At 36.3% G+C, this 15,923-nt stretch overlaps 3 protein-coding genes and 1 pseudogene across 3 annotated transcripts; 2 read left to right on the plus strand and 2 right to left on the minus strand.

Moving 5' to 3' along the window:
• Positions 1 to 2,741: 2,741 nt before the first annotated feature.
• On the plus strand, positions 2,742 to 4,498 carry LOC143623616 (aspartyl protease family protein 2-like; annotated as a pseudogene).
• A 1,618-nt stretch (positions 4,499 to 6,116) lies between these two features.
• Positions 6,117 to 8,028, plus strand: LOC143623617 (protein PAT1 homolog 1-like). The gene is made up of 5 exons (XM_077094470.1): positions 6,117 to 6,129; positions 6,459 to 6,610; positions 6,900 to 6,956; positions 7,351 to 7,432; positions 7,538 to 8,028. The coding sequence occupies exons 1-5, from the start codon at positions 6,117 to 6,119 to the stop codon at positions 8,026 to 8,028; spliced, it is 795 nt and encodes a 264-aa protein (XP_076950585.1).
• Positions 8,029 to 8,672: 644 nt separating this feature from the next.
• LOC143623619 (uncharacterized) lies at positions 8,673 to 9,248 on the minus strand. Its single transcript, XM_077094471.1, has one exon. It carries the CDS (start codon positions 9,246 to 9,248, stop codon positions 8,673 to 8,675), a length of 576 nt encoding a protein of 191 aa, XP_076950586.1.
• Positions 9,249 to 9,553: 305 nt separating this feature from the next.
• Positions 9,554 to 12,725, minus strand: LOC143623640 (uncharacterized). Its single transcript, XM_077094495.1, has 6 exons — positions 12,273 to 12,725; positions 11,411 to 11,509; positions 11,117 to 11,294; positions 10,767 to 10,864; positions 10,141 to 10,202; positions 9,554 to 9,842 (listed from the first exon to the last, which is right to left on the minus strand). The coding sequence occupies exons 1-6, from the start codon at positions 12,714 to 12,716 to the stop codon at positions 9,734 to 9,736; spliced, it is 990 nt and encodes a 329-aa protein (XP_076950610.1). The 5' UTR covers positions 12,717 to 12,725; the 3' UTR covers positions 9,554 to 9,733.
• Between the last annotated feature and the right edge of the window lie 3,198 nt (positions 12,726 to 15,923).

Consider the following 15,923-nt stretch of genomic DNA (forward strand, 5'->3'; position numbering starts at 1 on the left):
TTGTTTCTCAATTGAAAAGAGATATCCTGAGCAATCAACAATTTGATATTGACCAACTCAATTAAGGCTTTAGTCTTTGTCCTGTTAGACAACAAAGATCGCATTGTTTTCACTTCATTCTAACTATCGATATATGTTTATAGGGGTAGGTCGGGATTTTTATGTTATAAAATACTAAAAGAAATTCACTGGGGACGGACGACTCTCCTGTCACAAGGATAGGTCCGTCCTGAATAAATGATTTTAAACTGTTAATGTTAACATCTTTTTAGCATGCATCTCGTCACATTAGCTTTTATATGCTTTAATAATAAATAGATAAATAAATAAATAAAACGATACGCGGAGTTTGACTTTTTTGCCTGTTTTAGATTTCTTCGATCACCATGTTATTATCATTTGACAAAACTAAATAAATATGTGTAGATAGATTATTAATAATGGTAAAAGAGAGACAAGTGATGGCGTGAACATATTTATTAACAATTTAGTATACCTGGAATTTTGACAAGAAATATTAAAGATGTTTGAACATGATAATCGTGTTTCTCAAGGAAACGTAGTAGGTAATTAACGAATACCAACCTTTTTAATATTTCATTCAGCATAACTAAGTGTTAAATTAATTATATAGTAATTGGTATATAGTAATTACAATGAAAATGAAACAATATCAGTGTTTGGTAAAAAATTTAATCACGTATGTCCTATCACACAAATATTCTCATTCACGGTCAAACATATAAAAAGTTAAAAACCATTTATCCGCACCCTTAGATTTTTTATTTTTTATTTATTTCTTTTCGTCTTTTACCCCACTTTCTCGACTCCAATGCCAACGTCATCGCCGCCACCACCCGCCACCTCCAAAGACGTCAATACCATTTTTTGTATTTTTGCTAAATTTTCTTTGTTTTGGGGTATGTGTATTTTTGTCATTTACATTTTATTTATTTGTATTTTTCTACTTACCAAACAACATAAGGTATAATAATTTATTTTATTTTCAATGCTTTATGCCCTTTATCATACATGACAATATAATAATAAATTGATAATTATTCATTTTATTCTTTTGTCTGTTCTAATCCGTCGTCTATTCATAGACCCTTACGTCATGATTTCTTTTAATACAAAGGCAGATTCATATTTCATACTTACTTGATTTAACATATAATCAAGTTAATGTGAAGGACCATGAGACCATCAACCTCATTCCGTCACTATGTGTGCTGTGAGTCACTCCTTACTATATAAATATTTCATACTATTTGTAGTAAATAAATAAAAAGATAGAATATGTAGCAGTCAACCAAAAGTAGGTACAATTTATATATTTTTTTGCAAATTATTTTACAATGACCAAGTCAACATAGAGAAGCTAAGCCATGGAGCCGCGTTACGATCGTTGGTTCTGTGACCACAGAAAGAGAATATTATTGGTCAAACTTATTAATTCATTAACTGGAAAAGACGATAATACCCTTAGACTTCTTAAAACATTTTTATCGAGTGTAAATTTTAGCAAACATTTTTTTTTTTTCAAATTCTGATTTTGTTATGCATCATAATTTGTTTTTTTGACATTTGTTTATGTATATCTTTTTAGAGCATATAACATTTTCCTTGCGAACAATAAAAGTTTGTATTAATGTGTTATAACAAACCGATGATATCCATATAAACAAGCGTTTTATTTACATAAAATATCTTATTTTACTTAACAAATATTTTAATAATATAGTTGACTAGTAACGAAGTACATTAACTACTGATTATTATGCATGAATTATGATAAACACCCATCAACATGTTGCTCGTATGTATGCTACAAAGGTATATTCATACCATAGACTTCGGGTTATGTGAAACTTAGCAAAATTCATAAATAGGAGCTACACGATTGTAAACAAAAGATAAATTGAAGCTCAGGGCTCTCGTTATTTAGAGTTTCATTTACTTCTTAGTGTATGGAAAACAAAAAACAAAATAGTTTCAATTTGAAATGGTTTTCTTCTTCTCACTAAAAGTTCACGTACAAGGCCACAAAGTGTGACATCAGGATCATCTTTCTGGATGATTCTTTATAGGGTGGTATTGATACACTATATGGTTGTTCTCGATAATTCACATCCTCTTCATCCTGATTTATTTTCTCCGGTTCACAGGTCTATTTTTGATTGGGATGGAAAAATGTCTTTGATTAAAACACATGTTTTAAACCCCTTTTAAAAGGGTGAGCCGATTTCAATAAACAAATAAATTTAATCCTAATAGGATAAATAATGTCTCTAGTATATAAACAAATAACGCAATACCAATGACACTAGCATCTAAACGAAACATCACAATCATCTTTATAGATTAATATGAATCTTACCACTTGCTGAATCTTACCACATGTATTATTTATTTATACCGTTCATTTACATTCTATGTTATTATATGAAAAGGATCATAAATAATCTTATCATAAATACCTTCTATACGAGTCATATAAAATCATACAACTCGTATGATTTTTTAAGTACCATACACCGTATAAAGATGTTAGGAATACCATTGACCGGGCTTTTATACGGGTCGTACGACTTGTATATTAGCAAAAGTTTCCGAGCATACAAGATTGTCCTCGGTTCACTTATCGAGATCTATTTAGCGTTATACAACCTTCCGACGGTTGATAGAAGATGTTAAAGTCGTATATGAATAGACTGATTGTATAGAAGGGGGCCCCATCAATGGTGTACTTCAACTCTTCTTTATCATTATTAATATTAATCTTCTTCTTTCTTAACTCTGCTTCTGGATCTCATCATGTCCATACACGTCACAACAACTCAGCCCTTCTCGCCGGAATACTCAACCCTTCCGATTCCGACTGCGGCTTCAGTTCGCCGGTCAAACTCCACCTCAAACACCAAACCCTACCCAAACACTCATTACTCAACTCCGCCTGATTTCACCAGAATTCAAACCCTTCACAAAAGAATCATCAATAATAATATTAATATTAACGCCGGAGGAAAACCCATATCTCCACAACCTGAATCGCCCGAGACATACGCCGGAAAACTTATGGGAACCTTAAAGTCAGGTGTAACCCTAGGATCCGGCGAGTACTTCATGGATGTCTTTCTCGGCACGCCACCGAAGCATTATTCGTTAATACTCGACACCGGTAGTGACTTAAACTGGATTCAGTGCGCACCGTGTCACGACTGCTTCGAACAAACCGGCCCTCATTACGACCCGAATCAATCGTCTTCGTATCGAAACATTAGCTGCCATGATCCCCGGTGCACCCTCGTTTCACCACCCGACCCGACCCGAGTTTGCAAACCCGAATCCGACTCCGAATTGTGCCCGTATTATTATTGGTACGGTGATAGTTCGAATACCACGGGTGACTTTGCGACCGAGACGTTCACGGTTAACTTAACCACGAACGTTGACGGGCGTAAACAGCACGAGGAGATCAAGGTTGAGAATGTCATGTTCGGGTGTGGTCACTGGAACCGCGGGTTGTTTCATGGGGCCGCAGGGTTGCTTGGGCTGGGCCGGGGCCCGTTATCGTTTGCTTCACAGCTCCAGTCATTGTACGGTCACTCGTTTTCATATTGTCTTGTTGACCGTGACAGTGACTCGAGTGTGAGCAGTAAGTTAATATTCGGAGAGGATAAAAATCTTTTGACCCACCCGGAATTGAATTTTACTTCCATTATTGGAGGCAAAGACGACGCTTTCTATTATGTTCATGTCAAATCGGTTATTGTAGACGGGTAACGGTTAACATCCCCGAAAATACATGGGATATATCGTCAGATGGGTCGGGTGGGACCATAATTGATTCGGGTACTACTCTAAGTTACTTTGCGGATCCTGCTTACGATATTATCAAGAAATCGTTTACGGAGAAAAGTGAAACAATTCCCATTAGTAAACGATGTCCCAATACTTGGACCTTGTTACAACGTGTCGGGGTTCATGGATTACAAAAAGGAATTGCCATCGTTTGCGATTTTGTTTAGTGACGGGGCGGTGTGGAATTTTCCCGTGGAGAATTACTTTATCGAGCTCGAACCGGAAGAGATTGTGTGTTTGGCGGTTTTGGGAACGCCTCGGTCCGCTTTATCTATAATCGGGAATTATCAACAGCAAAATTTCCATGTTATGTACGATATGAACAAGTCTAGACTCGGGTTTGCACCAACAAGGTGTGCGGACGTTTAATGTAAGAGTCAATATAATTATCGCGATTTTGTAAATTAATTGACCTGTGTGACGGCAAGGGAAGGGATGTAAACAATGTAGCTAAGAAGTTGTTACAATTTTTTTGGTAGGTATATTTTTTAATTTTCTGGTCTAAAAGGTGAGAATGGCTGGAGCATAGGATTAACAGTTGATAGAAGATATAATTGTTTTTTATATCCATCAATAATAATATGTTCATAATAATTCACTGTGTTGTATTTATTATGATTAGACTTTTTTCTCCTATGCTGTTTTATTGTTGCTATAGTGGTTGTGGTCAAGAAATGAACACATGCTAAAAAAAATATATTTTCTAATGTAACTAAAATTTTGGTACACTAGTAAAACATGATTTAGAAATGCATACAACTGTAACGATAGAAGTACACATAGTCAGTCACATACTATAGTTGGACTGTTAAAACCAGTCTAATAAAATTGTCATGTATCGTATGAAACTATTAGCTTGTTAAAAAGTATCCATCAAATATTCTAAATTCGTATCTTAAAAATAAAATAAAAAATCTATAAAAGTAGATCATATTTTCAAAGGGCAAAAGAAAATGTTACTGGTTGTGGCTCGGGTAAATTCGTATACGCGTTTCGAGTAATCAGATCAAGTTTAACATAATACATACAATCACATACCCATAAATTTTTAAAATTAATCACAACCTGGTAACCATCTTAAAAATTTCAGTTGGATGGGTTTGAGTTCATTTGTCCTTGGTAAATCAACACCTCATAGCTCCTTAGGGTTAGGTCCTATCCATATCCAAAACACTTCTAACGTAATGATTAAGACTTGAGATCTTAAAGTTTTATGTTCGAAATATGACTCAAGGGGTTATTTTTCGCAGTGGTGTTTCTGAGTAAGTCAGGCCTAGAACATCAAAACTAGTATGAATAGAGTTGTAAGCGAACCATCGGCTGTCCGTTCGGTGGGAAGTTCGTTTATGTTCGTCCGTTTGATAAAAATCGGATAGTGGCAAAACAATTTTATCAGTAAGCTTAACGTTCGAAAACAGACAAAGGCCGCGTTCGTTTAATAATGTTTGTGAATGTCCAGTTGCGTCCGTTTAGCAGTGTTGTGTATGTTGAAACACTAGAGTTTGTGGATTTTGAACACCAAAACAATATTTTGATATAATTATGTGTTTGTTCACTATGTTATGTTAAGTGTTAATTATTTTTGGATATCACATGGTGTAATGTTTATTAGTGTTTATGTAAGTATTTTGATAGGTTTATGTTTGTTTGTCCACTAACGATCATTAGTGTCTATTGGTGTTCGCTTGCCTATTAGTGTCCATTAGTGTTTGTTTACAATACTAACGAACGGACACGGACAAACTCAATTCCTTAATAAACGGACACAAACTTTCGTTCGGTGGAGTGTCTGTGAACTGTCCGTTTATCTGATAAAAGCTTAACGGACGAACACGAATAAGGTCTCAGTCTGTTCGGTCTGCTTCAAGAAGTCCCACTTAGATATTGTTAAATAAAAATTGTATAATTGTTATATAAACGCACAGTTAATACCTAGATAATAGATATAAATGGTTTTCTTAGTAATTAATAGACGTGTTGACTCTTTTTAACAATATTCATAAATGTCCATAACCACGCTTTTAGATCCAACAAATTGTATATTGTATAATAATAATAATAATAATAATAATAATAGTAGCAGAAAGAAAAGAAAGTGTAATGTTACTTACTAGTTGTTCCTCCTGTCTCTTTTAGCTTTGCGTAGTAGAACAAATTACACAACGTCAACTTTATATATATATATACATATGCCAAGATTCTCTCTTTTCTCTTCTAAACCCTAAATTTCCTCTTTCTTCCAGTTGGTAGCTATGGAGAGATCTGGTACCACTACCAACATTGCTGCTTCATTATTAGGGTTTCTTCATTAACAAATTGATATGGCTTACTTTTCACTTTCAATTTCGGTTCAGTAGATCTTTAATTCACAACCCTTTTGTGGGTACTTGCACATGTTATTTCACTTTTCGCTTTTATTCGGTTCGGGTTATGGCCTAAAGATTTTTGTATCAACAGAAATTGAAATTTTTAAAGAATCTTGGAGATAAGAAATTAGGGTTGCTGCATTTGTTGGTTTTGAATTTGTGTTTATGGAAACTGTTTTGTTGTTTTTTAACGTATATTGGTTTGATGAGAGAATGGTTTAATTGCAGATGACAAGCTCTTTGATGCATCACAATATGCGTTTTTCGGTCAAGATATTTTGGATAAGGCTGATTTTGGTTGTTTGGAAGCTGAAGAAGAGGATAAGCCTCTCAATGGACCTGGTGGTGATGATGAATATCGTTTGTTTGATAGAGACGAGGTTTGTTTGTTTTTCTTACCAGTTGACTTGTGGTATTTTGTTTACTTATTTTATGCATCCGGGATTGAAGTCTCATGGTTTATAGTTGTGTCGTTTGGTGATTCGTGTACCGAATTCATATCTTTTGTTATTTTAGGCCGGCTATGTCATGTTGACTTCTAAAGTTGCCTTTTAACCATGTTTATATCATTATATGTTTACTGTTTGTTTACTTTTATTAATGCGGATTTCTTAATCTATCTCAGTTGTCTTTTGTTTAATCTGGTTCTGTTTTCATTTTCTACACCAGGAATCAGGGGTTGGGTCTCTATCAGAATTAGATGATCTGTCTACTATATTTTCAAAGGTCAGCTTTCTTCAAAGTTCAACAAAATATTTGCTTTTATTATTTCAGTTAATTTTTAAATCCAGCAAATTGGTTGCATACTGAATGCTATGAGTAATTTTTAATGCGATTCCAAACCTGTCAGGTAGGTCCGTGCCATCAACATTTTTTCTGTTCTATCTCGGTAACCTTTGCAAATACTTTTTGTATAACTATTTAATTAGTTTTTAAAAGCTATATTCTTATTGTGATACTTTTTTTATTAAAGTTTAACGTAAACACTTTGGGTGATAATCTTATCGTCTTTAGCTTTCAAAGTTTCGATGCTGTTATTTTAATCGTTTATTTTCTTATTCTTCTCAATTTGTTGAAAAGCAAGTAAATGCAGTATGGTAAATACGTCTTCTTTTTGCAGTTAAACAGAACAGTTAGTGGGCCCAGGCATCCTGGCGTTATTGGTGACCGAGGGTCAGGATCTGGCTCTTTTTCAAGGGAAAGTGAGTACATAAGTTGCTAACATTCTTCTTTTTGTCTTATGATAAATGTAGGATCCTTTATATATGATAGTCATCTGTACAGTTAATTAACTAAACTAATTTCAGGTTCATCCGCCTCTGAATGGTTACAAGAAAGAGAATTTACCGATTGGGTGGATCAACATGACGCTGAAAGCTACCAAGGAAACAGAAGATGGTCATCACAGCCGCATCTTCACTCTGATTCAAAGCTACTATACAGAGCCACATCGTACCCTCAAGAACAACTTCAGTTCTTCAGGGAACCTGGTTTAGTACCCGACCCGTCATCCTCCTTGCCACGTCAGCATTCACATCTTCCAAATCTTTCTCCTACCATCACTAACCCTCAGTTATCCTTCTTAGATAATAACAGTGGTCTGCAGTTAACTGGCGGTCTTTATCGATCTCAGGGTTATAACGGAAGTGGGTCCCACCTAATCCCTCCTGGCCTTTCCCGATACTCACACCCTCAAAACAACTGGGCCGATCAAATGTTACATGTTGACCATGCGGGTTTATTAAGCAACACTTTTCAGCAGAAGTTGCTTCATAACGGGTCATCTCTACAATTATAAGTGAACATTCAAATATGGAAAAACATACAGAATATACTTTAATATTCAATGGTTCAAGTCCATTTTTCAGCTTTTGATTGTTCATCTCTACTTTTTGTCATCAACGAAACACACATGTAAATCAATACTAGAAAGCCCTCGGCTCTGTTTGGGATTCGTAAAATATAAAGTCTGGATAATCTGAGAGTCGTGAAACACATTCCCATCGAAATAGTTGGGCTGTTCTACCGAATTTTCCAATCGAATAAAAACTCAGAAATAGTAAGACCGAGACGACAATCAAGCCGTATAAGCAAGAACAGGGTCAGATCCAATGTGAAAATCCAATTGCTTTAGAATTGTGCCCATTTTGACATCGAATTCAAAATGTCAAAAAACCGGCAATTAAAATTCTAATGAGCTTTTAATTTAAGCAACAATTGTCAAAATTAAAAATTTCCAAGCTCGACCCTGGCCAGGGTTTGCCGCCCCTTGAACCCTTCTTCTAGGGGTACTGCTCCCGGACCCCGTTGGAATGTTGGACCCCCCCCCCCCCCCCCAAGAACCAGTGAGGTTCTAATACTAAAGAACATAACAAACTCAAACAAGCGTGAACCCTACAACTCCTGACTGACTTGTTTGATAAATATTATGATTCACATTGTTTAACAAGTCAATCCAATCACACTAAAACATCCATTACCTGAATCACGAACCCAAGAGGGGGGCTGGTATTCAGTAAAAGAGACCAAGCCATCATGGTTCTTATCATGCAACTCCATCTCCCTTTGACTGCGGTGCAGCACTTCCTTCTGCGATTGCTCGAGGTTCCACTCAGTTAACTCATGCTCAGTCACAAACCCATCGGCAGGATCCATATCAATCCTGGGGAACAACAAGACCAACCTATGTGTAATGTTAAACTTATGTTCATCATTCAAGTAATCCTCAGCGCCAATGAGGTCTTCCCATTCGGGTTGAGATTCCAGTCCAGGAGCGAATTCCGGTTCCGATTGTTGTGATTTATAATGAGTTTGTTCCCAGAATTTGTCGTCTTGTGTACGTTGCATGTCGGCGATTAAAGGGTCGAATGAGAGGTGGTGGTGATCGGCGGATGAATAATTGGAGCGGAGTTTGAGACGACGGTGGCTGCGGTTGGGGGATTTGTCAGGGGAATGGGAGATGAGGAGGACAAGGAGGAAAGCTACCGTTGTGTATATGATCACGGACAGTTTGCCCATTTCATCCCTAAATCAATCAATCTCTCTTACAAGGTTTCGGATTTTGGATGATGGGAAGATTGAAGACGAACAAGAATCAAGATTTTCAACACAAACCCACCCATCTGGATCTGTTTTGCAGATTTCATATGAAAACCAAAATCAAATAATATTTATTATTATTATTTTTATTTTTGCTAATTATAACAATATAATCTCTTATTTAAATAAATTTAATTATTTTGGTTTAATTTATAATCTTTTAACCAGGGTAAAATACGTAGGTTCTTAACTAAAAAAAATGTTATACATCAGTCTTTATACATTACATGGACTGACCTTAGATATTTTAATATTTTAACTTTATGGATGAAAAGAATAATTAAGCAGAATTTAGCACAAATGCACTTTGTTAATGAAATTATTACATTAAAACTTTGAGCCGCATAAAGGGTTATATCTCTCTCAAATCTTACAAACCCCAAACCTAATTAAGAGCTTGAGCTTTAGCTTTCACCCGAGTCCTCTGAATCTGAACCATCAACCATCTTTTCTAGTGAACCCATATCGCCAGCTTCTGCAACTGTATGCATTCGAAGCTTTTCAGCATCCTCACTGCCATATTCATTAACCAAACACCACTTGTTAGTTCTACAACCGTAAACATGGCAAATTAACCAGCCAACCTGGTTACCTATATACAGGTCGATTTGGCCTTACCTCTAACAGGTCAAATAGGCCAAACTGAAGGACTTAACTAAGAAGGGCTAAAGCGGTCCAAATTATATTTATATATATAAAAACCTTTTTAACCGCCTTTCTTTTTTTGCAAGCATGCTTGGCAAAATTTACACTTTTTATAAATTTATATAAAATGGATAAAAAAAATGTTTACTGTAAAAAAGATGCTTACTCTGCAGCACCAAAAATTTCTTTCACTATCAAGGAGCTGTCTTTTGCACAAAACTCGGGCAGCTGGTAACACAACATCATCATCATCGTACTCAGTATATCCCACCAATAGCAAAGCTATAGTAGGGTCTGAGGAGGGTAAGATGTAGACAGCCTTACCTCTACCCCATAAGGATAGAGAGGCTGCTTCCGTTGAGACCCCCGGCTCGATAGTAGTTTTGCATCAAGCCTTGGACATAAGGCACATAGCACTCAATCATCGGGACACCGGCTGATCGGTGCATGTACCCTTGTCTTTCGGCTATCAACGCCACTACATGATGCCTGATTAACCGTCCGTCACTTTTAACGTTATTTTCACGAGATTAGTAAAATAACGTCAAAATTAGTGCAATTTCACTTTTGCCCACCCGAGGGTTCACACATATATACATCATATGTGCGCACCGCAAGCAGGGCTACAGCTGGTAACACAACATAAGCATGAATTAAAATAAGAATATAATTAAAGTGCACAATTTTCCATAAAATATCAATTATATCATTATCGAATTCCCATCCTAATTTAATCACATTAACTACTTAAGACTTACACAAGTAGAAATAATCACTTATTATTAACTTTACCTCTGAAAGATAATAAATCTTTCCAAAGAGAGCTTGAACAGCAAGCTTTCTCCTTAAGCCCTTTTCAGAATACCCCGATGTATCCATGACAACTGGACCTGCAACATGAAAGAACCATTATGAGAGGACAATTATACACACATTTGATTTAAAATTACTCTTATTTGAGTTTTAGGTAACACATTTACCTTTTAGTAGACAAATTTGATAAATACACGGATATACTTTACATATGTTAACATTTTCATTTCATGTGTACTTTGTTCAGCTACTTGTTAGAGATAAATAAAAAAATGACTTGCATGGGATTTTTATTTTCATGTTTGCATAAAATATCAGAAGATCTGTACCATAATCTTTAACAATTCGCCTAGAAATTTCATTCAGAATTTCAGCAACTTGAGAATCATCCAACATTGTTGCTTTCCTGAGTTGAATCAATGCTGCAACCAGTTGTGGGTTGAATGGCTTTTCATTCAAGGAATACCGGATGTATTTACGCAAAATTTCTCCTGCGCTGAAGCCAGTCTGCACATGGAATAAAAAAAATCTTCTCTTTACTGGACCTGATTAAACACTTATAATCTAATTACTTGGCAGAGATATAAGAACAGTTGTGCACCACCGCGTTCAATGTATATCACCTTCTGTATCAGTCCCTTTAAACTTTGTTGCTGTACTCCATTCCTTTCTTTCTCAAATAACTCATCTATTGATCTGCATAGCTCTGCATTTTTACCGACCTGAAAATATATATATTCTTAGTTGTCCAATAATGCATTATTAAGTAACATTTAAGAAATTACTGGCCAATTAACTAAATAACATGAAAGCAAACAAGCTTTAGCATTGTTATATCTTCATCACGATCTTACTTTCTCTAAGTGCTGCCAACACTCCTTTCACCTAATATAAATACAACATTTTCTGTTTTCGGTTGTCAACAACAATGCAACATTTCTATTTCAGAAGGGTTCCTTTCCAAGTTTACCTATTTTCCTACAACAATATTAAAGTAATAGGATACTGGTGAAATCAATTGTGGTCCAAAAGCTTTCTCAATTCTGAGTTGTTAAGAATATTTAAGTGTTTGATCATCAAAATCAAACGCTTTTTTAAACAACGTGTAAAGTCAAACCTAATTATTTCGGGGCATAGAGAGAAAGTGTTCTCTCTGTTTTTTTTCAGTGAGCATACGAAAAACAGATAGCATACAAAACTCATAGGTTACCATTAAAAGAGGAGTTTATGCAGGGATCAAGATATACTAATTTCGCATCTAAATGTTCCCTACGGAACAGTTTATTATCTATTGAGAATATGTTGTTGATGACCATCTATGATCCATTACATTCTTTTGTAGAATAAAAATATGACAGGCTTATACAATGTCACGAATTTGATGATATGCTAATGCCTCATTCTATTTTAATTTGTAGTAGTAGCAACTAATAGGTATTGAGATAATATAAAACATTCATCACTTGAATCAACAGACTCACTCACCAGGTTACGGTGAGCTTGTTTAGGCGAAGTAAGTTTCCGAACCGTCTTATAAACCGAAAGGACAAACGAAACTCCAACGTAAGCCAACGGAACAGCGAGAACCCACGGAAGGGACGATTTACCAACCCTAGGTCCAGGAAGCGCCTGCACTACTGAGCCAGTAAACTCAACAGCATCCAAAGCCTTCTCCTGTATCCACGGCATATCCTCTTCCACTTCCTCCACGCCATCCTCCTTCTTCTTCGGTTCCCTAGGGTTTACGCTACTCCTGGCGGCGGTGCACGAAACGAACCGAGCACGACGAGAAGAGGTTGGTGGAGTCAATTGGAGAGATAAGGAGTTGGATTGAGTGATAGAGGTTGTGAATTTGGTGGCTAGTGAGTTTGATTGTGTGGAAGTGGTTGCGGCGGTACAGACGGAGTGATATCCGTAAGCGCTAGACATTATTATTATTATTATTATTATTATTATTATTATTATTATTATATCTTCTTTATCCGGCGAGCATTTCCGGTTGGATACGGTGGCACTGTACTGTAGTAGTCAGCTGTGAGCTGTGTAAGAGTTGGGTTTGGGCATGGGCGTTAGTTACAAAACACAAACACTGCCTTTTGGGCTTGAGGAAAGGCTAACATGGGCCCCCGTAATGACTCGTCGGTTATCGGGTCTACTCATGGCTGTTAAAATCAATCAATCAATCAATCACATCCGGTGTAATCCCACCAATAGCAAAACTATAAATAGGATCTAGGGAAGGTGGATGTAGGCACACCGTACCTCTATCCAATTGGATAAAGATTTGGCTTTCAGAAAGACCCTCAGCTCTTGACTCCATATGTATGCGACAATATAAAATGAAATCAAAGTTCAAATATAGTATTATTGATAATAGCACGTAAAAATGATAAAACTATATACATATATATATATATATATATATATATATGAAAAGAAAATACCATAATGGTGTGTGACAAAAAATAAGGTAAATAGAAGCCCCTAATGTATTCATTTCTCCATAAAAATCTTTAACTTTAATTATACTTCTCTATAAATTTCTATCCCCAACCATGCCCTCTGAGATATTTAGGTCTATCAAATCATGCTTAATTCTCTCATCCCACATCAATTTAGGTCGTCCTCTACCCCTCCTCCCCTCTATAATAATGTTTTTTACGGATCTAACCGGATTCGTCGTCTGTCTTCTCTTCACATGTCCAAACCATCCCAATCTCCACTCTCTTATCTTGTCTGATATGTTAGCTACCCCTAATCTCTCCGAAACACAACGTTCCTTATTCGGTCTAACCTTGTGTGCCCACACATCCAGCGCAACATTCTCATCTCTGCTACCTCCATCTTCCGCACTTGTGCCTTCTTGATGGCCAGCAATCTGTTCCGCATAGCATTGCAGGTCTAACTGCTACCCTATAAAATTTTCCCTTTAGTTTAGTTTGGAAACTCTTGTCACATAATATACTTGTGGCTGCTTTCCATCTACACCATCCTACCTGAACTCGATAGGTCACATCACTGTCTAATTCTCCATCGCTTTGAACAAATGATCCTAGATACTTAAACTTCGTTACCTGCGGAACTACTTTCCCTTCAATGTAATAGTAGATTATTTTGTCATCCACTATCAAATAAAGATGAAAAAGAACATGTATGGTCCAAACCGTTCAAGTAAATATGTATGCATGCTTCGTGTGTTTGGGTCAGATATATATGTTATATTATATATCCGTGAATATTGATATATATGTTATATATCCGTGAAAATTTTCTGACTAAGCAGATACATGAGTTCTTACATGAATATCCATTCTATAACCCATTTCGAGTTTTCAGTTTGCAAACGCTTGTTGGGTTTGTATTCGTTTTCCATCCTAGTGTAAAATGTGATTTGAGATGTATATTTCACGGAGAGTATTATATGAAATAATGAGAGGGTTACTATAAACATTTAAATAAGTTTAAGAATTAAAACGTAAATAATTTATTAGAATTTGTTCTTGTTTGCAGCCATGACTGGAACATTTCTTTGTTATATGAATAAAAGATACATGACAAGTATTATATATAACAAATCACAAAATAAATTTAGGAAAAAGTAAGGAATTAAAAGGAGAAAAATCAATCTCATATTGGTGGAGGAAGGAAAATGAGACTCTTCCACTATGGTATAAATAGGAGTGTAAGTCCTTGTCCCGCATCGCTATATTATAAAACTAGTGAGTTCTTTATAAGAAAGAAAATCCATATGTTATTGTTCTTGTAAGACAAATCACACCCAGTGGTCCTAGCGGAGGGTGCAAAGCACCCGAACGCGCACGGACACGGGCGAAGTGCGGTTGGCGCAATGTGGCGCGTGGCGCTTTGATGGCGCACTTTGCACTTCGCACAGCAAGCTGCTTAAGGGCCGCCTTAGTATTTTTGTGGAAAATTAAGATTTTTAATAATCCTTCCATCGCGATACGCGGCGGGTTTAGATTAGCCTCATCGCGTAGCACGATGACGTGTAAGTTATCCAGAAACATTGCGGCATAGCGATACGCGATGATCTATCAAGGTAACACCATCGCGTATCGCGACGTGGAAGCTACGCAGACGAGACACGTCGCATGCCACGTGGCGTAGCATGCCTTGGGCTGACTCGACCAAGCTACGAGATTCTTCGCGATACGCGACGCCCTTTGTTTATGGACATCGCGTATCGCGACGGGCACCAGAAATTGCTATAAATAGGTTGGCAACAGGACTTTCATTTCGCGTCCCAAAATTCTGATTTCTCTCTGAATTCTCATACACACATACACACACATACACACACACATATATATATAAAGAGAGAGAGAGAGAGAGAAGATAGTATAATACCCTAGTTATCGTAACGATATCCTATCCGATCGAAAGAAACATACGCGAATCCAAAAGCTCTGCCTATTAAGGTAAGACATTGTGTCGTCGTGTAAAGTTTCTACTCTCGTGATTATCGTTATAATTATTGATTTTATACTAATCTAGATATACTACATTGTGTTTATCCTAGGTGCTTAACACCAAGAGGTGTTCATTAATTGTAAACTTGCAAGGTGAGACATTCGAGTTTTTGTACCACTCACATTTATGTGAGACAACTATTTTTCCGACACTGTCATGATGATTTCAAAACCTATAAAACTCATGGCAGATGGTCTAAATGTTTTCAAATACATTTTTAAAGTATTTTAAATACATTACAGTGATTAAGTCTTTGTAGACTTACGGGATGATTACTACTGGTATTGTGGGGTTTTGTATACAAGGCTTGCCTACTGGCTATTACACGTTACTTATTGAACAAGTGTTAGCCAATAAGTAATATGACCACAGTTAGAGATACGGTCGAGTTTCAATAATTTATAAGTAGGCAGGTGTAAAAACATCTTAATGTTGTAAATGTAAAATGTGTCAATTACAAATGAATGTACCCACCAATAATTCTTGTTGATCAAATATTTTAAACATGTTTCAGGTGACTTGTTAGAGACAAAGGAATGATGCATGCGGGCTTCCAGCTTAAATAAGTGGCTTGTCACCAGAATAAAGAAACGTGTTTTGTAAATTAGGGTTTATCCTTATAAAGTTTATGTTTGTATCAAAATGGGT

Source organism: Bidens hawaiensis, unplaced genomic scaffold, assembly GCF_021521415.1.
Source record: "Bidens hawaiensis isolate Kalapana, Puna unplaced genomic scaffold, B.hawaiensis_p1.1 tig00003506_1, whole genome shotgun sequence".
In the NCBI taxonomy this organism is placed as follows: Eukaryota; Viridiplantae; Streptophyta; class Magnoliopsida; order Asterales; family Asteraceae; genus Bidens; species Bidens hawaiensis.

What these genes read in the sequence shown, in the direction of transcription:
- LOC143623617 (XM_077094470.1), top strand. An exon ending in GTTTGTTTGATAGAGACGAG is followed by an intron (nt 6,611 to 6,899) that starts GTTTGTTTGTTT and finishes TTTCTACACCAG; the next exon opens with GAATCAGGGGTTGGGTCTCT. An exon ending in TGTCTACTATATTTTCAAAG is followed by an intron (nt 6,957 to 7,350) that starts GTCAGCTTTCTT and finishes TTCTTTTTGCAG; the next exon opens with TTAAACAGAACAGTTAGTGG.
- LOC143623619 (XM_077094471.1), bottom strand. Translation starts at nt 9,248, where the DNA reads ATGGGCAAACTGTCCGTGATCATATACACAACGGTAGCTTTCCTCCTT.
- LOC143623640 (XM_077094495.1), bottom strand. Translation starts at nt 12,716, where the DNA reads ATGTCTAGCGCTTACGGATATCACTCCGTCTGTACCGCCGCAACCACT. An exon ending in AGATTTATTATCTTTCAGAG is followed by an intron (nt 10,203 to 10,766) that starts GTAAAGTTAATA and finishes TTGTGTTACCAG; the next exon opens with CTGCCCGAGTTTTGTGCAAA. An exon ending in GAAATTTTTGGTGCTGCAGA is followed by an intron (nt 9,843 to 10,140) that starts GTAAGCATCTTT and finishes TGAATATGGCAG; the next exon opens with TGAGGATGCTGAAAAGCTTC.